At 50.9% G+C, this 15,809-nt stretch overlaps 2 protein-coding genes across 3 annotated transcripts; both read right to left on the minus strand.

Annotated features, from left to right (window-relative positions):
* Positions 1-4,166: 4,166 nt before the first annotated feature.
* On the minus strand, positions 4,167-4,983 carry LOC123133499 (uncharacterized). Its single transcript, XM_044552976.1, has 2 exons — positions 4,718-4,983; positions 4,167-4,612 (listed from the first exon to the last, which is right to left on the minus strand). Exons 1-2 carry the CDS (start codon positions 4,895-4,897, stop codon positions 4,331-4,333), a joined length of 462 nt encoding a protein of 153 aa, XP_044408911.1. The 5' UTR covers positions 4,898-4,983; the 3' UTR covers positions 4,167-4,330.
* A 317-nt stretch (positions 4,984-5,300) lies between these two features.
* On the minus strand, positions 5,301-9,671 carry LOC123133500 (potassium transporter 19). 2 transcript variants are annotated; one of them, XM_044552978.1, is made up of 7 exons: positions 9,332-9,671; positions 8,913-9,059; positions 8,325-8,796; positions 8,164-8,214; positions 7,809-8,069; positions 7,662-7,714; positions 5,301-6,749 (listed from the first exon to the last, which is right to left on the minus strand). In XM_044552978.1, the coding sequence occupies exons 2-7, from the start codon at positions 9,012-9,014 to the stop codon at positions 5,478-5,480; spliced, it is 2,211 nt and encodes a 736-aa protein (XP_044408913.1). In that variant the 5' UTR covers positions 9,015-9,059; positions 9,332-9,671; the 3' UTR covers positions 5,301-5,477. The 2 variants fall into 2 exon arrangements, with proteins under 2 accessions (XP_044408913.1, XP_044408914.1); XM_044552979.1 differs by having other exon boundaries at positions 8,913-9,062.
* Positions 9,672-15,809: the final 6,138 nt, after the last annotated feature.

Raw genomic sequence — 15,809 nt, forward strand, 5'->3', positions numbered from 1 at the left:
TGATAATTAAGTTCATCTAATCAAATTATTTAATGAACTCCCACTCAGATTTGACATCCCTCTAGTCATCTAAGTGTTACATGATCCGAGTCGACTAGGCCGTGTCCGATCATCACGTGAGACGGACTAGTCATCATCGGTGAACATCTCCATGTTGATCGTATCTTCCATACGACTCATGTTCGACCTTTCGGTCTCTGTGTTCCGAGGCCATGTCTGTACATGCTAGGCTCGTCAAGTTAACCTAAGTGTTTTTGCATGTGTAAAACTGTCTTACACCCGTTGTATGTGAACGTAGGAATCTATCACACCCGATCATCACGTGGTGCTTCGAAACGACGAACTTTAGCAACGGCGCACAGTTAGGGGGAACACTTTCTTGAAATTATTATGAGGGATCATCTTATTTACTACCGTCGTTCTAAGTAAACAAGATGCATAAACATAATAAACATCACATGCAATTAAATAGTAGTGACATGATATGGCCAATATCATATAGCTCCTTTGATCTCCATCTTTGGGGCTCCATGATCATCTTCGTCACCGGCATGACACCATGATCTCCATCATCATGATCTCCATCATCGTGTCTCCATGAAGTTGCTCGCCAACTATTACTTCTACTACTATGGCTAACGGTTTAGCAATAAAGTAAAGTAATTACATGGCGTTAAATCATTGACACGCAGGTCATACAATAATTAAGACAACTCCTATGGCTCCTGCCGGTTGTCATACTCATCGACATGCAAGTCGTGATTCCTATTACAAGAACATGATCTCATACATCACAATATATCATTCATCATTCATCACAACTTTTGGCCATATCACATCACAAAGCAATTGCTGCAAAAACAAGTTAGACGTCCTCTAATTGTTGTTGCATCTTTTACGTGGCTGCAATAGGGTTCTAGCAAGAACGTTTTCTTACCTACGAATAACCACAACGTGATTTGTCAACTTCTATTTACCCTTCATAAGGACCCTTTTCATCGAATCCGCTCCAACTAAAGTGGGAGAGACAGACACCCGCTAGCCACCTTATGCAACTAGTGCATGTCAGTCGGTGGAACCTGTCTCACGTAAGCGTACGTGTAAGGTCGGTCCGGGCCGCTTCATCCCACAATACCGCTGAAGCAAAATAAGACTAGTAGTGTCAAGAAAGTTGACAACATCTACGCCCACAACAGATTTGTGTTCTACTCGTGCAATAGAGAACTACGCATAGAAACGGCTCATGATGCCACTGTTGGGGAACGTTGCATAAAATAAAAAAATTCATACGTTCACTAAGATCAATCTATGAGTGCATATAGCAACGAGAGAGAGGAGTGCATCTACATACCCTTGTAGATCGCGAGCGGAAGCGTTCAAGAGAACGGGGTTGAGGGAGTCGTACTCGTCGTGATCCAAATCACCGGAGATCCTAGCGTCGAACGGACGGCACCTCCCCGTTCAACACACGTACGGTCAGTGTGACGTCTCCTCCTTCTTGATCCAGCAAGGGGGAAGGAGAGGTTGATGAAGATCCAGCAGCACGACGGCGTGTGGTGGATGCAGCAGGGATCCGGCAGAGCTTCGCCAAGCGACTACGGGAGGGAGAGGTGTAGCAAAGGGGGAAGGGAGGCGCTAGGTGTCAGGTGCGGCTGCCCTCCTATCCCCCCTGTTTATATAGGGACCCCAGGGGGGCACCGGCCCTAGGAGATGGGATCTCCTAGGGGGGCGGCCAAGGGGGGAAACTTGCCCCCCAAGGCAAGTGGAGGCGCCCCCTCCCCAAGGGTTCCCAACCCTAGGTGCAGAGGGGGGCCCAGGGGGGGCGCACCAGCCCACCAGGGGCTGGTTCCCCTCCCACTTCAGCCCATGGGGCCCTCCGGGATGGGCGGCCCCACCCGGTGGACCCCCGGGACCCTTCCGGTGGTCCCGGTACAATACCGGTGACCCCCGAAACTTACCCGATGGCCGAAACTCGACTTCCCATATATAATTCTTTACCTCCGGACCATTCCGGAACTCCTCGTGACGTCCGGGATCTCATCCGGGACTCCGAACAACTTTCGGTTTGCTGCATACTAATATCTTTACAACCCTAGCGTCACCGAACCTTAAGTGTGTAGACCCTACGGGTTCGGGAGACACACGGACATGACCAAGACTGCTCTCCGGTCAATAACCAACAGCGGGATCTGGATACCCATGTTGGCTCCCACATGCTCCTCGATGATCTCATCGGATGAACCACGATGTCGAGGATTCAAGCAACCCCGTATACAATTCCCTTTGTCAATCGGTATTTTACTTGCCCGAGATTCGATCGTCGGTATCCCAATACCTCGTTCAATCTCGTTACCGGCAAGTCACTTTACTCGTACCGTAATGTATGATCTCGTGACCAAACTCTTGGTCACATTGAGCTCATTATGATGATGCATTACCGAGTGGGCCCAGTGATACCTCTCCGTCATACGGAGTGACAAATCTCAGTCTCGATCCGTGTCAACCCAACAGACACTTTCGGAGATACCCGTAGTATACCTTTATAGTCACCCAGTTATGTTGTGACGTTTGGTACACCCAAAGCACTCCTACGGTATCCGAGAGTTACACGATCTCATGGTCTAAGGAAAAGATACTTGACATTGGAAAAGCTCTAGCAAAACGAACTACACGATCTTGTGCTATGCTTAGGATTGGGTCTTGTCCATCACATCATTCTCCTAATGATGTGGTCCCGTTATCAAAGACATCCAATGTCCATAGTCAGGAAACCATGACTATCTGTTGATCAACGAGCTAGTCAACTAGAGGCTCACTAGGGACATGTTGTGGTCTATGTATTCACACGTGTATTACGATTTCCGGATAATACAATTATAGCATGAATAAAAGACAATTATCATGAACAAGGAAATATAATAATAATCCTTTTATTATTGCCTCTAGGGCATATTTCCAACACAAGGATGTTCCGAGTTGAGGAGGTCAATCACAACGGCGTTGTGGTTGCGCTCCTTGCTACATTCACCAACCCCTTCGACGCCTTCTACCTCCTCGGCCGAGTGTTTTGGTGTGGGTGCGAGTACATCGCTTTCACCACCCACAACATCTTCCCCACTGAGAACAGCATACACACCCTCCCGTACTCCGTCGACAACTAGAAGTGAAGGGAGCCCGAAGGAGCAGGGTAGTGTGCGCCCGGAGGAGAGAGGTGGTGTTGGCCCGGTGGTGCCCCCGGTCTATCTATCTATCTATCAACCATGTTAGTATTTTAAGCTATAAGCGTAAATTTTATGTTCGTGCTACTATTATTAAGTTGTAAGGCTATCTATGTCGTGGTATTGTTGTTATGTTCGTGCAACTATATTAATGTTCTTGCTATTATTTGTGCTACCATATCTATATTGTTGTTCGTGCTATTATTTGTGGTATGCTCTTTTCATAAATTTGTTCTTTGCCAATATAGTTGTAAAAGTATATAAGTTTTTTTTCTACTTCTTCTTACCACTGTATTTCAACTGAAAATAAATACACTATATTTGAACTTGTTCTTGTTCGAGGAAGTGAAAATAAATAAACTATATTTACCCCGCAAAAATACACTATATTTTGAACTTCTTCTTGTACTTGTTTGAAGAAGTAATAATGCCCTTGTGCTAGAAAAAATACATTTTTTGAGGGGACCTTTATTTCCAAGTTATGATAAATAAATACATTTTTTGTGGGAATGCCATCATGTAAATACATAGTTCATGCAGCCATGCAAAAATGGATCTATCTATCCTCCAGAAAAAGAATGGTTCAATTATTTTATACGGAAACAAACATGTTTGTATGTACAATGGTGCACGGTAGAGTTTATGTTCTCTATTAATTTATCCGGAAACAAACTACTTATGGTATGTACAATGGTGCACGGAAACACGGGTGCACCATTTTCCTTTTCTCCACGGGTGCACCATTTTTTCAAAGCAACACGTGTGGGGTGAAGCAACCCACCTCACATGCTGTAGATTGGGATCTTGTGCTAAGTAATGATGGGTGGGCTTGTTTTCTCTTTGGACCTTACTTGAGCTAATTTTATTGTCAAAGCCACGCCATAACCCAATATCTATTTATTTTTCCTGAACTATGTCCTGCACTCTCTGTTAACTAAAGAACTGCAAGTTATGCAACAGAGGAGACATAGTTGGGCGAATTGCTGCATTTTATTCATGAGGGGATGCAAATGATCTAGGGCATGGTGCCCAAACTGTAACTGAAAAAGTTCACTACTAGCTAGACACATTAACTGAAACTCAAACAATTTCTAGCGACTGGTGAACAACAACTAAAAGAAACCCATAGCAATGGTACAGCAATAAAATCCTCCAACCATCATATTTGCTTGCTGCTTCAAATCGACCATCTGCTTCAGTTCCTTGCTTATTTTCTTCAATTCCCCCTTCAGTTCAGCATTGCCCATCATCGGAATGGCTCTGTCCGCCAAATTCTCGGGCTCCACAGCAAGCGGCCCCGAATTGAGCTCCTGGTTTGCGCCAATTAATCCATCCAATTGTAGCCTCTCAATGTACACATCGAGCCACTCGAAATGCCCACATTTCTCCAGAACCTGAAAACGGCGGCATATGAACCCTAGATTCCAAATTCAATGAAAACAAAAGAAAGAAATCGGGAGAAATCAGAGCATACAGCCAACAGAGTACTCAAATCTAACCTGCCCCTGTTGTGGCCTGCTCTCGCACTTGACGAAATCGCGCCCACAGTTGCCATGGTCTTCCTTCACATAGGTAAACCGCTTCAGTGGCTCCTTGCGCGGGCAGTCGGGGCATCTTGTCAGCAGCACTGGACCATACCGCGGCCATGATGGGTGGGAGGCTGGACTGGAGCTAGACATCTCTCGCTGGCCGGCGTTGTCGCCTTTCGTCACCGGAGAAGAAGAAGAACGGGGTGGGGGAAGGAAAGGGGAGGGGTTCAGGCAAGGGCAATGGCACGGGCAGGGGCTCGGGCTCCCGGCTCCTCTTGTAATGGCTTACGCTGATGTGGATAAGTTGTGGGTCCCGCACACATGTGGATTAGTTGTGGCTCCGGCGCTGAGGTGAGGTGGTGGGCCCAACACCCGAGCTAACCCCTTGTCTCTTGCGTTTTAGGTTAAAGAAGGTATGGTTACATAGGAACTATTGTTGCCATCTAAAACGTCGCTATTTTCATCAACTACGTCGCTTTCTTTCCAATTCATGTCAATGATGTCGCACTGGAGCTATTCACCCTTCCTAATTAGATCATGCCACAACAGCTTGTAGGCAATCCAAAGTTTTTTTTTACTCCATTGGTGCACAGGATCATCCGGGCATTGCAGAATTCAGAGGTTTACACTGCTAATCCATTTGTGCTAAAAATAAGTCGTCGTCATCAACAAGTTCTGCAAAAGAAACACCGAGCAAGACACTAGAAACGCACAAGTATTGATTGATGTTCTATATCTCGTAGGTGATCCCGACCCTGAGCAGCTGATCTTTGGGAATGGCGAGCGCCTTGTGGCTCTCGCTGAGGTTCTTCCTCAGGAAGGTGTAGATGTAGTTGACCACGACCCTCTTCATCACCGGCGACCCCGGCGCGGCCACCACGTCCGCCTCGCCCGTCAGGTACACCACGCCGCGTTCCAGCTCTGCGTCGATGAACCGCTTCTCCTCCTCCGCGGCCGCCGCCTGCGCGGCCCGCAGAGCGCCGTCGCCGTCGTTGTCGTCGGTGTGCTGGCAGGAGAAGGCGGCCTCCTCATGGACGAACAGCTTGAGGCCGTCGAGGAGAGACGCGGAGAACTCCTTGGCGGCCTCGATCTGGTCGGTGTAGCCGTAGCGCGCGACGCAGCGAAACATGCGGTGCTCGGCGGGGCCGACCCTCCGGAAGATGAAGCGCTCGGCGGCGGCCACCCGCGGGATGGGGAGGTTCTTGATGGACATGAAGACGAAAACGGCGTGCACCGATGGCATCTTCTCGACGAGGCGCGGGAACACGGGAGGGATGCCCTGAACGAGCTCCGAGTAGAGCAGGCCGACGCCGGGCACCCGGCGCACGTCGGGGCGAGCCAAGAGCGCCGTGAGCTTGGCGGCCGGCACGATGCGGTCGAGCTCGTACCAGTAGCGGCAGACGTGGACGTAGTGCCAGGTGGCCATGAGCGCCATGAGCACGAGGGAGAAGCAGAAGGGCAGGTAGCCTCCCTCGGCGAACTTGGAGAGGATGGACGTCAGGTAGAGCATCTCGGTGGCCCCGAAGACGACGTAGAAGGCGGCGATGAAGGCGATGTTCTTCTTCCAGACGAGCAGCATGACGACGGTCATGAGGTGCGTGGTGATGGAGAAGACCATGACGACGCATATCCCGTAGGCGTTGCCGATGTTGGTGGTGGTCTGGAAGGCGAGGGTGACGATTATGCTGGCGGCGCCGATGAGGAAGTTGACCTCCGGGATGTACACCTGCCCGGCGTACTTCTTGGAGGTGTGCACCACCTGCACCCTCGGGAAGCAGCCGAGGGAGAGCGCCTTGGACAGGATGGCGAACGCGCCCGACAGCATGGCCTGGCTCGCGATGATGGCCGCCAAGATGGCCACGATGAACGTCGGCCAGAACATCGCCGCTGGGATAGACTTGTAGAATGTGTCGCCGACGTCCTGCGGGAATTTGTGCAGGTAGGATGCCTGACCCATGTAGCATAGCGCCACGGAGGGGAAGATGATGAAGCTGAAGCTCAGCTGCAAGCAACAGGCCGCAAAATGAAGAAAAATTCAGTCCATGGATCTGCTCTGAATTACTAATGTACTAGTACTACAGATCAGTGGCGTAGCTAGGATTTTATGCCAGGATGGTCCAATTACCAAGAAAAATAATTGCACCACAAATTCAACAAACCAACATATGCATACAGAAATACAGAATATATCAACTAGGTCTTTCAAATAATATAAAATTCATGGTTATGTCTTAAATTTGCATAAAAGAAGATAACACGTCTTATTTGTCGGGATAACGCCTTCTCAAGACCATGAAAGTTCTACTCTAGTATTTATCAATTATTAATTGTAAAAAATAAAACTAAATCTTGCACTCTCATGTCTCAGCTTAGCTTGTTCAAATCTTCGTAGCAAGAAATTTATACTTTGAATTTATGAATTAACAGAGAACAAAAATCTTACTTTAGATCGGAGTAGTAGGATGGAAAACTGAACAACTGGTTCTCAACCAAACTAGATTGTGCGTGCTTCGCCGGCTGCCTGTTTGCCGCCGCCGGCAAGTGTCCTTCGCCCGGCCGCCAGTCCGTCGCCGTCGACGAGTGCCATGTAGGCCGGCGGATGCCCGCTGGGGGCCCCTAGGCGATGGCTGATGGCGATGGCCGCTCGCTCCTAGGGTTCCCGAACTGAAAGAGGCGGCGGGAATCAGGAACGTCTTCTCGTGTCGATCAATCAGCACACAGACGCAGAGACTAACGAGCCAATCCTTCACGTGTACATGGGCTGAGTTGGGCTTGCTTTTTTCTTTTACAGACTAAGTAGTATACTAATGGGCTGAATTCCAGGGTGGTCCATGGACCACCCTGGCCACCCTCCAGCTACGCCACTGCTACAGATCAATGGTACAAATGGAGTGAAAAACTGGTAGTGACGAACCTGAATGGCCTTGATGTTGAAATGGCCAAGGTCAGCAAACATGGCCTCCGTGCCTGCAGGAGTACGTACGTACGTTGCGCAGGGAAATAAATGGTCAGTAGAAAGAAAGAAAGGCATGCATCATCTGACTGAAGTTGAATTACGTGCCTGTGGTGCAGAGGACGACGCCCCCGAGAGAGAGCCACGCCTGCTTGCCGTTCCTCCGGACGTACTCCACAATGTACATGGGGTTGAGGGCCCTGAGCACGGTGGCGTCGTGGGCGGCGAGGTTGTACGCCCCGATGCTGGCGATGAGCACGAACCACACCAAGATGATGGGCGCGAAGGAGTAGCCCACCTTGTCCGTGCCAAAGCGCTGCACCGAGAAGAGCAGGAAGAGGATGGCAACCGAGATCCACACCACCTGCACTGTTTTCACATACATACATACAACAAACCACATGCAGTTCAGTTCGCTGGCCAACAGCTCTTGACAATTAGTAGTAGTGCAAAACATACGTACATTGGGTCAAGTGGGGCGCCTTCTCCCTGATCCCGCTCACCGCGGAGAGCACTGCAGCAACACAGCCATTAATCATCAGATTAACTGGTTATACTATTCAAATCTATGAATAGTAAACTAGTAATGTGCTTGAAGTTGCTGAATGTACGTAGAGTAGGTACCGGAGATTGCGGGTGTGAGGGAGCCGTCGCCCATGACCATGGAGGTGCCGAGGATGGTGACGGTGAAGAGCGCGATCCTGGCGGCCTTGCTGGACTCGAGCCTCTGCTTCACCCACTGCGCCCTCTTGGTCTTGGAGCTGGGCTCCTGGATGCTGTAGTTGGAGACGGACGCGTCCTCGGCCTGCTGGTTGGGGATCATCCGGATCTTGGCGTACCGCGAGATGAGCGAGTAGAGCGCGAACGTGCCCCCGTCGCCGTTGTCGTTGGCGTAGAGGACGATGAAGACGTACTTGAGCAGGGGCAGGAGGATGAGGGTGTAGAGGATGAGGGAGAGGACGCCGAGGAGGTCGTCCAGGTGCCGGATGCCGTCCGGGAAGGTGCCGGAGTAGGTGTAGAGCGGCGACGTGCCGAGGTCGCCGTACACCACGCCGATGCTCTGGAACGCCAGCAGCACCGTCTGCCTCCAGCTTGCCTGCATGCATGCACCCCCACCCCACATACGGAAGTCAGACACAGGCACACAGCACAGCAGCCGGACGGGAATTAACAAGTTAATAAGTCAAGGTGATGGATGATTTGATTGCTGACCCCGGAGCCGTGGCGCCTGTCGCCGGAGACCTTCTCGGCGTCCCCGTAGAGCGAGTCGTGGCGCGCCAGCGTCTCCGCGCCCTCGGCAGGTTCGACCGACATGATCTCGCCTCGCCTCTTGTCAACCACCACAACCTGCCAAGGAAGCTGCTGAAACAAGGAAGGGTTTAGTCTTTAGTGCGGTGGTGGATCTGGTTTTTGAAGACTTTACGAAAGCAATAAGGAATTTTAATTAGAGTGATCCACAACAGATCCTCCAAAAGTCAAAACTCAAAACTCAAAACACTAGACAAACCGGAATTCGCAAGGGCGATTTCGTATGAACCACCACCGCACGGCCGGACAAAATCGTGGGAAACCCAGAGAAAACGAGTGGCAAGGAGAAGGAGACGGAAGAAATGAAGAGGGATAGATCATACCGGCCGGCGGGCGAGGAGAGGTCTGATCTGAGGCAAACGCGACGGCGACCAGATCGATCGATCTTCCTTACGCCGGCCCTGCGGCGGCGGCGGCGCGAGAGCGAGCGGTAGACGACGACGGATCCCTTACCCCTGCGGCGCTCCCGCCGGCTAATTATATACAGGCAGAGTCTGACGGACGCGTAGAAGCTGCAGGCTATAGCCAGCCAGGCGCAGCTGCCTGCCTCGCCACAGCTCTCCGGCGCATTTACTCGGCGTCAATGCGAATGATTTCTCCACCCGATTTGCTCCGCGCTTGCCGTTTTCGGCCCTCCCGCGTTCGTCTCTTTCTGTTTTGTCCAGGCAGGGGCACGTTCTCGCGTTAGCTTCTTTCCGTTTTGGACGCTTGGAGTCGGACGCGGTGCACTGGAACTAGCTTGGGCCACAAGGACCCCATCATTTCCGTATTTACTCGCCTTCCCCTATTTTGCGCTTAAGCACATTCATCACTCCGCGTATGTAAAACTTGTACGCCCCGCGTGTCCTGAGTCCTCCTCCTCTTCTCCTGCAGAAACGACTGCCCGCCAGACGCGTTTTCTATAGGAGGCAAGCCCAAGCCGGTTGCCGTCTTCGACCGTCAATGGTCATCAGTCCGCACGCCTATGTGGCACCCCATGGACACGTCCTTTCAGACACTTGCCGTCTTCGGCCGTCAATGGTCATCAGTCCGGGCGCCTACGTGGCACCCCATGGACACGTCCTTCCAATATCCGCCACACCGTTGTTGGTACTAACATCATACAACACTGGCCTATTAGTCGTAACTGAATTTTACTGTTGCTGTTTACCGTGTCAGGCGCACTAGCTTCATGCTAGGCCGCCTGACGGTTAAGAACAGATACAACCCACAATTTGCCGTTTAAGGTTGAAATAATTTGTGCATACAGCCCACAATTTGCCGTTTAATTTGCTGATGAGAAATAATTTAGTCTCATTCACTTTAAAAATAAAAATAGATACAACCCATGTCAGCATACACGCATCTTGTAGCATCACATTCAATGGCTATATTCCCATGCCGAACGGCGTGTCAGTTATCTGCCTCCCGGGTCGCTCGCGCGAGCGACTCCGGAGGCCCCAACCCTAGATCGAGCGAGCGGCCGTTTTCCCCCTCCCTCACCCGGCCGCTGCCGCCGCCGGCGCCGGCGGTGGCGGCCACGCCCGGCTGCCAAAGGCGGCGGGCGAGGACGGCGCGCCTCGACGGTTCCCCTTCGCGCGGAGGCGGGCTGTCCCATGGGCGGCGCGGGTGGCGGTGTGGGCAGTGGCGCGGCGTCGCCGGCGCACGGCAGGAGGCGCGGAGGAGCGGCGGACCTGGCGGAGAAGGGCAGCCATGTGCTGGTGGCGGATGGGCTCGGCGGCGTGCTAGAGGCGGCGGCGCGAGCTACATGCGAGGTTGGTGGTGGCGCTTCGTTGGCTCGGCTAGGCGGGTGCTCCTGGCGAGCAGCAAGCGGCCGGCCACCTGTGGGTCGTGTGGTGAGCGGCAGAGCTCTCCTAGTGGTGCCGGCGTGATGCTGTCCACAGTGGGGCTGGTCAGATCTAGGCGTTTCGGGTCCGATCTGGGCCCTTGGTGCTGGAGTCCTTGCAAGGCCGTCCCTTGGAGTAGGTGACGGCCGTCACAGACGGTCCTGGCCCTGTCCGGAGGTGTGGAGGGGCTGCTGTTCTTCGGCCAGGTCAGGTCAGATCTGACGCGTCGGATGGCTCCCGGTCGGGTGCTGCTGGAGGCTGGTTCACGGCAGGATGCTCGACGGCACTCCCCTGGATCTGCACGAGGGGTGCAGCGGGAGAGTGGATGTGGGTGGTGCGCTGATTTCGTCGGAGGCGGCAGCGCTTGCGCAGCCATGGAGGCGGCGGCGCCGTGAGGCTCGGCTAGGAAGGGCCCTCGCGAGCAGCGGGCGCCCGACCACCTACTCTGAGGTGCCGGCGGTGATGCCTCGGTGAAGTAGGCGTCGAAGTGTGGTTGATGTGTAGGGGAACGTAGCAGAAATTCAAAATTTTCCTACGTGTCACCAAGATCTATCTATGGAGAAACCAGCAACGAGGGGAAGGAGAGTGCATCTACATACCCTTGTAGATCGCTAAGTGGAAGCGTTCAAGAGAACGGGGTTGAAGGAGTCGTACTCGTCGTGATCCAAATCACCGGAGATCCTAGTGCCGAACGGACGGCACCTCCGCGTTCAACACACGTACAGCCCGGTGACGTCTCCCACGCCTTGATCCAGCAAGGAGAGAGGGAGAGGTTGAGGAAGACTCCATCCAGCAGCAGCACAACGGCGTGGTGGTGGTGGAGGAGCGTGGCAATCCTGCAGGGCTTCGCCAAGCACCTGCGGGAGAGGAGGAGGTGTCACGGGAGGGAGGGAGGCGCCAGAGGCTTCAGGTGCGGCTGCCCTTCCCTCCCCTCCCTTTATATAGGGGCAAGGGAGAGGGGGGAGGCGCAGCCTTGCCCCTTCCTCCAAGGAAGGGGTGCGGCCAAGGGGGGGAGGAGTTCATCCTCCCAAGGCACCTCGGAGGTGCCTTCCCCCTTGAGGACTCACCCCTTTTTCTTATATCTTGGCGCATGGGCCTCTTGGGGCTGGTGCCCTTAGCCCATATGGGCCAAGGCGCACCCCCTACAGCCCATGTGGCCCCCCGGGGCAGGTGGACCCCCGGACCCCTTTCGGCACTCCCGGTACAATACCGATAAAGTGCGAAACTTTTCCGACGACCAAAATAAGACTTCCCATATATAAATCTTTACCTCCGGACCATTCCGGAACTCCTCGCGAGGTCCGGGGTCTCATCCGGGACTCCGAACAACATTCGGTAACCACATACAAACTTCCTTTATAACCCCAGCGTCATCGAACCTTAAGTGTGTAGACCCTACGGGTTCGGGAAACATGCAGACATGACCGAGACGTTCTCCGGTCAATAACCAACAGCGGGATCTGGATACCCATGTTTGCTCCCACATGTTCCACGATGATCTCATCGGATGAACCACGATGTCAAGGACTCAATCGATCCCGTATACAATTCCCTTTGTCTAACGGTATTGTACTTGCCCGAGATTCGATCGTCGGTATACCGATACCTTGTTCAATCTCGTTACCGGCAAGTCTCTTTACTCGTTCTGTAACATATCATCCCGTGATCAACCCCTTGGTCACATTGTGCACATTATGATGATGTCCTACCGAGTGGGCCCAGAGATACCTCTCCGTCACACGGAGTGACAAATCCCAGTCTCGATTCGTGCCAACCCAACAGACACTTTCGGAGATACCTGTAGTGCACCTTTATAGCCACCCAATTACGTTGTGACGTTTGGTACACCCAAAGCATTACTACGGTATCCGGGAGTTGCACAATCTCATGGTCTAAGGAAATGATACTTGACATTAGAAAAGCTTTAGCATACGAACTACGATCTTTGTGCTAGGCTTAGGATTGGGTCTTGTCCATCACATCATTCTCCTAATGATGTGATCCCGTTATCAACGACATACAATGTCCATGGTTAGGAAACCGTAACCATCTATTGAACAACGAGCTAGTCAACAGAGGCTTACTAGGGACATGGTGTTGTCTATGTATCCACACATGTATCTGAGTTTCCTATCAATACAATTATAGCATGGATAATAAACGATTATCATGAACAAGGAAATATAATAATAACTAATTTATTATTGCCTCTAGGGCATATTTTCAACATGATGGTGCGGGTCAGATCCATCTGTGTGGCAGTCCCTAGGTGCGGGTGAAGGCCATCGTGACGGATCTGGTCCCTGCATCGATCGATTGGTGGTTGCTGCGGTTCCTAGTGTGCTGAAGGTGGTGGCTTGAGGCGTGCTTCCTCGGCAGTGATGTGTGGCTCCGACTGCAAGTGGCTGCGGTGTTGGCGGTGTGAGACATCTTTCGGGGCTGGCCGGAATCTTGGAGGCGTGGAAATGTGCAATGCTACGAATGAAAATTCTGTTCGGCTTTGGTCGGACCGGCGTCAATGGCACCCGTGGGTGTCATTCCCCTTCCTGGAGGCGTCGCCGAGTGTAGCGCCATTTTCCACGTTGCCTTGTATCGGCAACCATCTCCGGGGCGAAAGCCTTGATTCGTAGGATTGGCACGATGGCGGCGTCTTCTGACGCCGTTTCTCTGTTGGGAGCTTTGTGCTGGGAGATAAGAGGCCCTATGTTGCGCTCCTCCGGCGTGCACCGCTGCCCAGACCGTTCTTCTCTGGCGCTATGTACAGTCGTCGCTGGCTCTACCAAGGAAGCTGTAGTTGCTGTTCTTCGGTGATCACCGGCGTCGGGCGAGACGCGGCGAGGCTTTCGGTTTTGGGTAGGCTCTTGTATGTCGTAGTGTGTAGTCGTGTGTGCTTGTCCTTGTTTGTGTCGAGTGTGGAGTTGTGCTACGCTCGTTGTTCGCAGCGAGAGGTAGATGTGGTTGTATGGCTGTATTTCTCTCCTTCTATAAAGCTAAGGTACGCAATTTGCGCACCGTCAAAAAAAACATTCAATGGCTATAAAAGGTGAATGAGACCAAATTATTTCTCATCTAGATGAGTTTTAGCAAAACTAAAAAATTATAATTAGAGCAGCACCCTAGTATTACTATTACTAGTGGGACCCACAATTCTATGAAAATATCACTAATTATCTCTACTATTAAAGACGAGTTTGGATGTACGTTTGTGCGTCCAACTCCCCCTCCCCTGTCCACATCGTGCATTAACTCAATCGATCATATCAAATCTTATAGAAACCTCAGCAAAATCAAAGCTTTCATTTCTTTGAGTTACACATACCCACAAATCGAATCTTATCAAAACATTAACGAAATAAAAAAACTTGCATTCTCCTATCAATACCAGAATCAAATCAAATATTATCAAAAACCTCAGCCAAATAAAACTTAACTTGTCTACCCTACAAATACTCAAATCAAATCAAATCTGACCACAATCTAGAATATGATGAGTGTAAGATCTATGTCGGACATGATTAGTGTTGAACCACTACGATATAGCCCTCATTGTAACGCACGAGCAATTAGCTAGTTATATTCAATCTGGATACTCCTTAGAGAGTCATTTTGTTGTTGACAACAAGAAGACTATATTCCTCAAATAATGGTCATATCATTTAAAATGAGGTGAGAAATAATGTCAAAGGTTGAAGATTCCCAAAAGCTTGAAGAATGTGTGCTAAAAGAGTTTTTTGCTAAGCCATCCGCAACTTCATTTGCCTCCCGGTAGTAGTGTTGATAATAGATTTTGCAAAGTCCATACTTAGTTGCTTAGTCTTCATGATAGTCGCCACTTCTAGTCCAACATATGCATCCTGTTGGATCAAAACATCAATGGTAGAGGAGCAGTCTGGCTCCAAAACCAGACTAGTACACCTAATATTTGCCGCAAGGTATAAGCCATTCATCAGGCCGAGCACATTTCTCTCTGTCTCCATCTCCCTCTTCCCGCGTCGTCCGACATGGCCTAGTAGAAGAAGACCATCCACACTATGCTAACGCTGGAGCACCGCTTCCAAATCTAGGAGAAGATCCGGGCGAGACACGCAACCCGTATCACAGCCGGCGTGCCTCTCGACTCGTCGGAGCCGGATGAGGAGGAGGAAGAGCAGTAGATGGTTCCAATGGAGGTGGCGGATCCAGAGGAGGAGAAGGTGGAGCAGCCGGAGGAGGAATTGGCGCTGGTTGCGGGCTTCAGCACTATCTCTATGCTCTTTCCCGAGACTTTGTGCTCCAACACTACCCCTTCTGTGACCCTAAAGTGGCTCTTTTCCCAATTCAGCATGAAACCTGTTTCTTCACATCTCTGTAAAACTTTCATAAGATTATTGAGACACTTATCAAAGGATGTACCATGGACAGAAAAATTGTCCATAAACACCTCGACAATCTTTTCAACAAAGTCAGGGAAAAAATTAGAAATGCATTTTCGAAACGACGGTGATCCATTACATAGATCAAATGGCATCCTATGGTATGCATATGTACCGTATGGGCAGGTGAAGGTAGTCTTTTCTTGGTCCTCAGGTCGGAGAGGTATATGCGAGAATCCAGAATATCCATCAGGAAAACAAAAATAAGAGTTATTGGCCAATCTCTCCAATATCTCATTTGTGAACGGCAAAATGGGTAGTGATCCTTCTTAGTCCACTTATTTAGTTTCCTGAAATCAACACACATTTCATATCCAATAATAGCCCTAGTAGGGACTAGGTCATTATTTTCATTAGTTACTAAGGAAACTTTGTTGGGGAACGCGGTAATTTCAAAAAAAAATCCTACGATCACGCAAGACATATCTATGTGATGCATAACAACGAGAGGGGGAGTGTATCTTCATACCCTTGAAGATCGCTAAGCGGAAGCGTTTATCAACGTGGTTGATGTAGTCGTACACCTTCACGATCCGCCCCGATCAAGTTCCGAACGTACGACA

Source organism: Triticum aestivum, chromosome 6B (genome assembly GCF_018294505.1).
Source record: "Triticum aestivum cultivar Chinese Spring chromosome 6B, IWGSC CS RefSeq v2.1, whole genome shotgun sequence".
NCBI lineage: Eukaryota > Viridiplantae > Streptophyta > Magnoliopsida > Poales > Poaceae > Triticum > Triticum aestivum.

Excerpts from the sequence above, each read along its gene's own strand:
- LOC123133499 (XM_044552976.1), bottom strand. The coding sequence starts at position 4,897 with ATGTCTAGCTCCAGTCCAGCCTCCCACCCATCATGGCCGCGGTATGGT. Across the intron at positions 4,613-4,717 it reads GCAGGCCACAACAGGGGCAG|GTTCTGGAGAAATGTGGGCA; the intron begins GTTAGATTTGAG and ends CGCCGTTTTCAG.
- LOC123133500 (XM_044552978.1), bottom strand. The coding sequence starts at position 9,014 with ATGTCGGTCGAACCTGCCGAGGGCGCGGAGACGCTGGCGCGCCACGAC. Across the intron at positions 8,215-8,324 it reads CCTCACACCCGCAATCTCCG|TGCTCTCCGCGGTGAGCGGG; the intron begins GTACCTACTCTA and ends GTGTTGCTGCAG. Across the intron at positions 7,715-7,808 it reads CGTCGTCCTCTGCACCACAG|GCACGGAGGCCATGTTTGCT; the intron begins GCACGTAATTCA and ends GTACTCCTGCAG.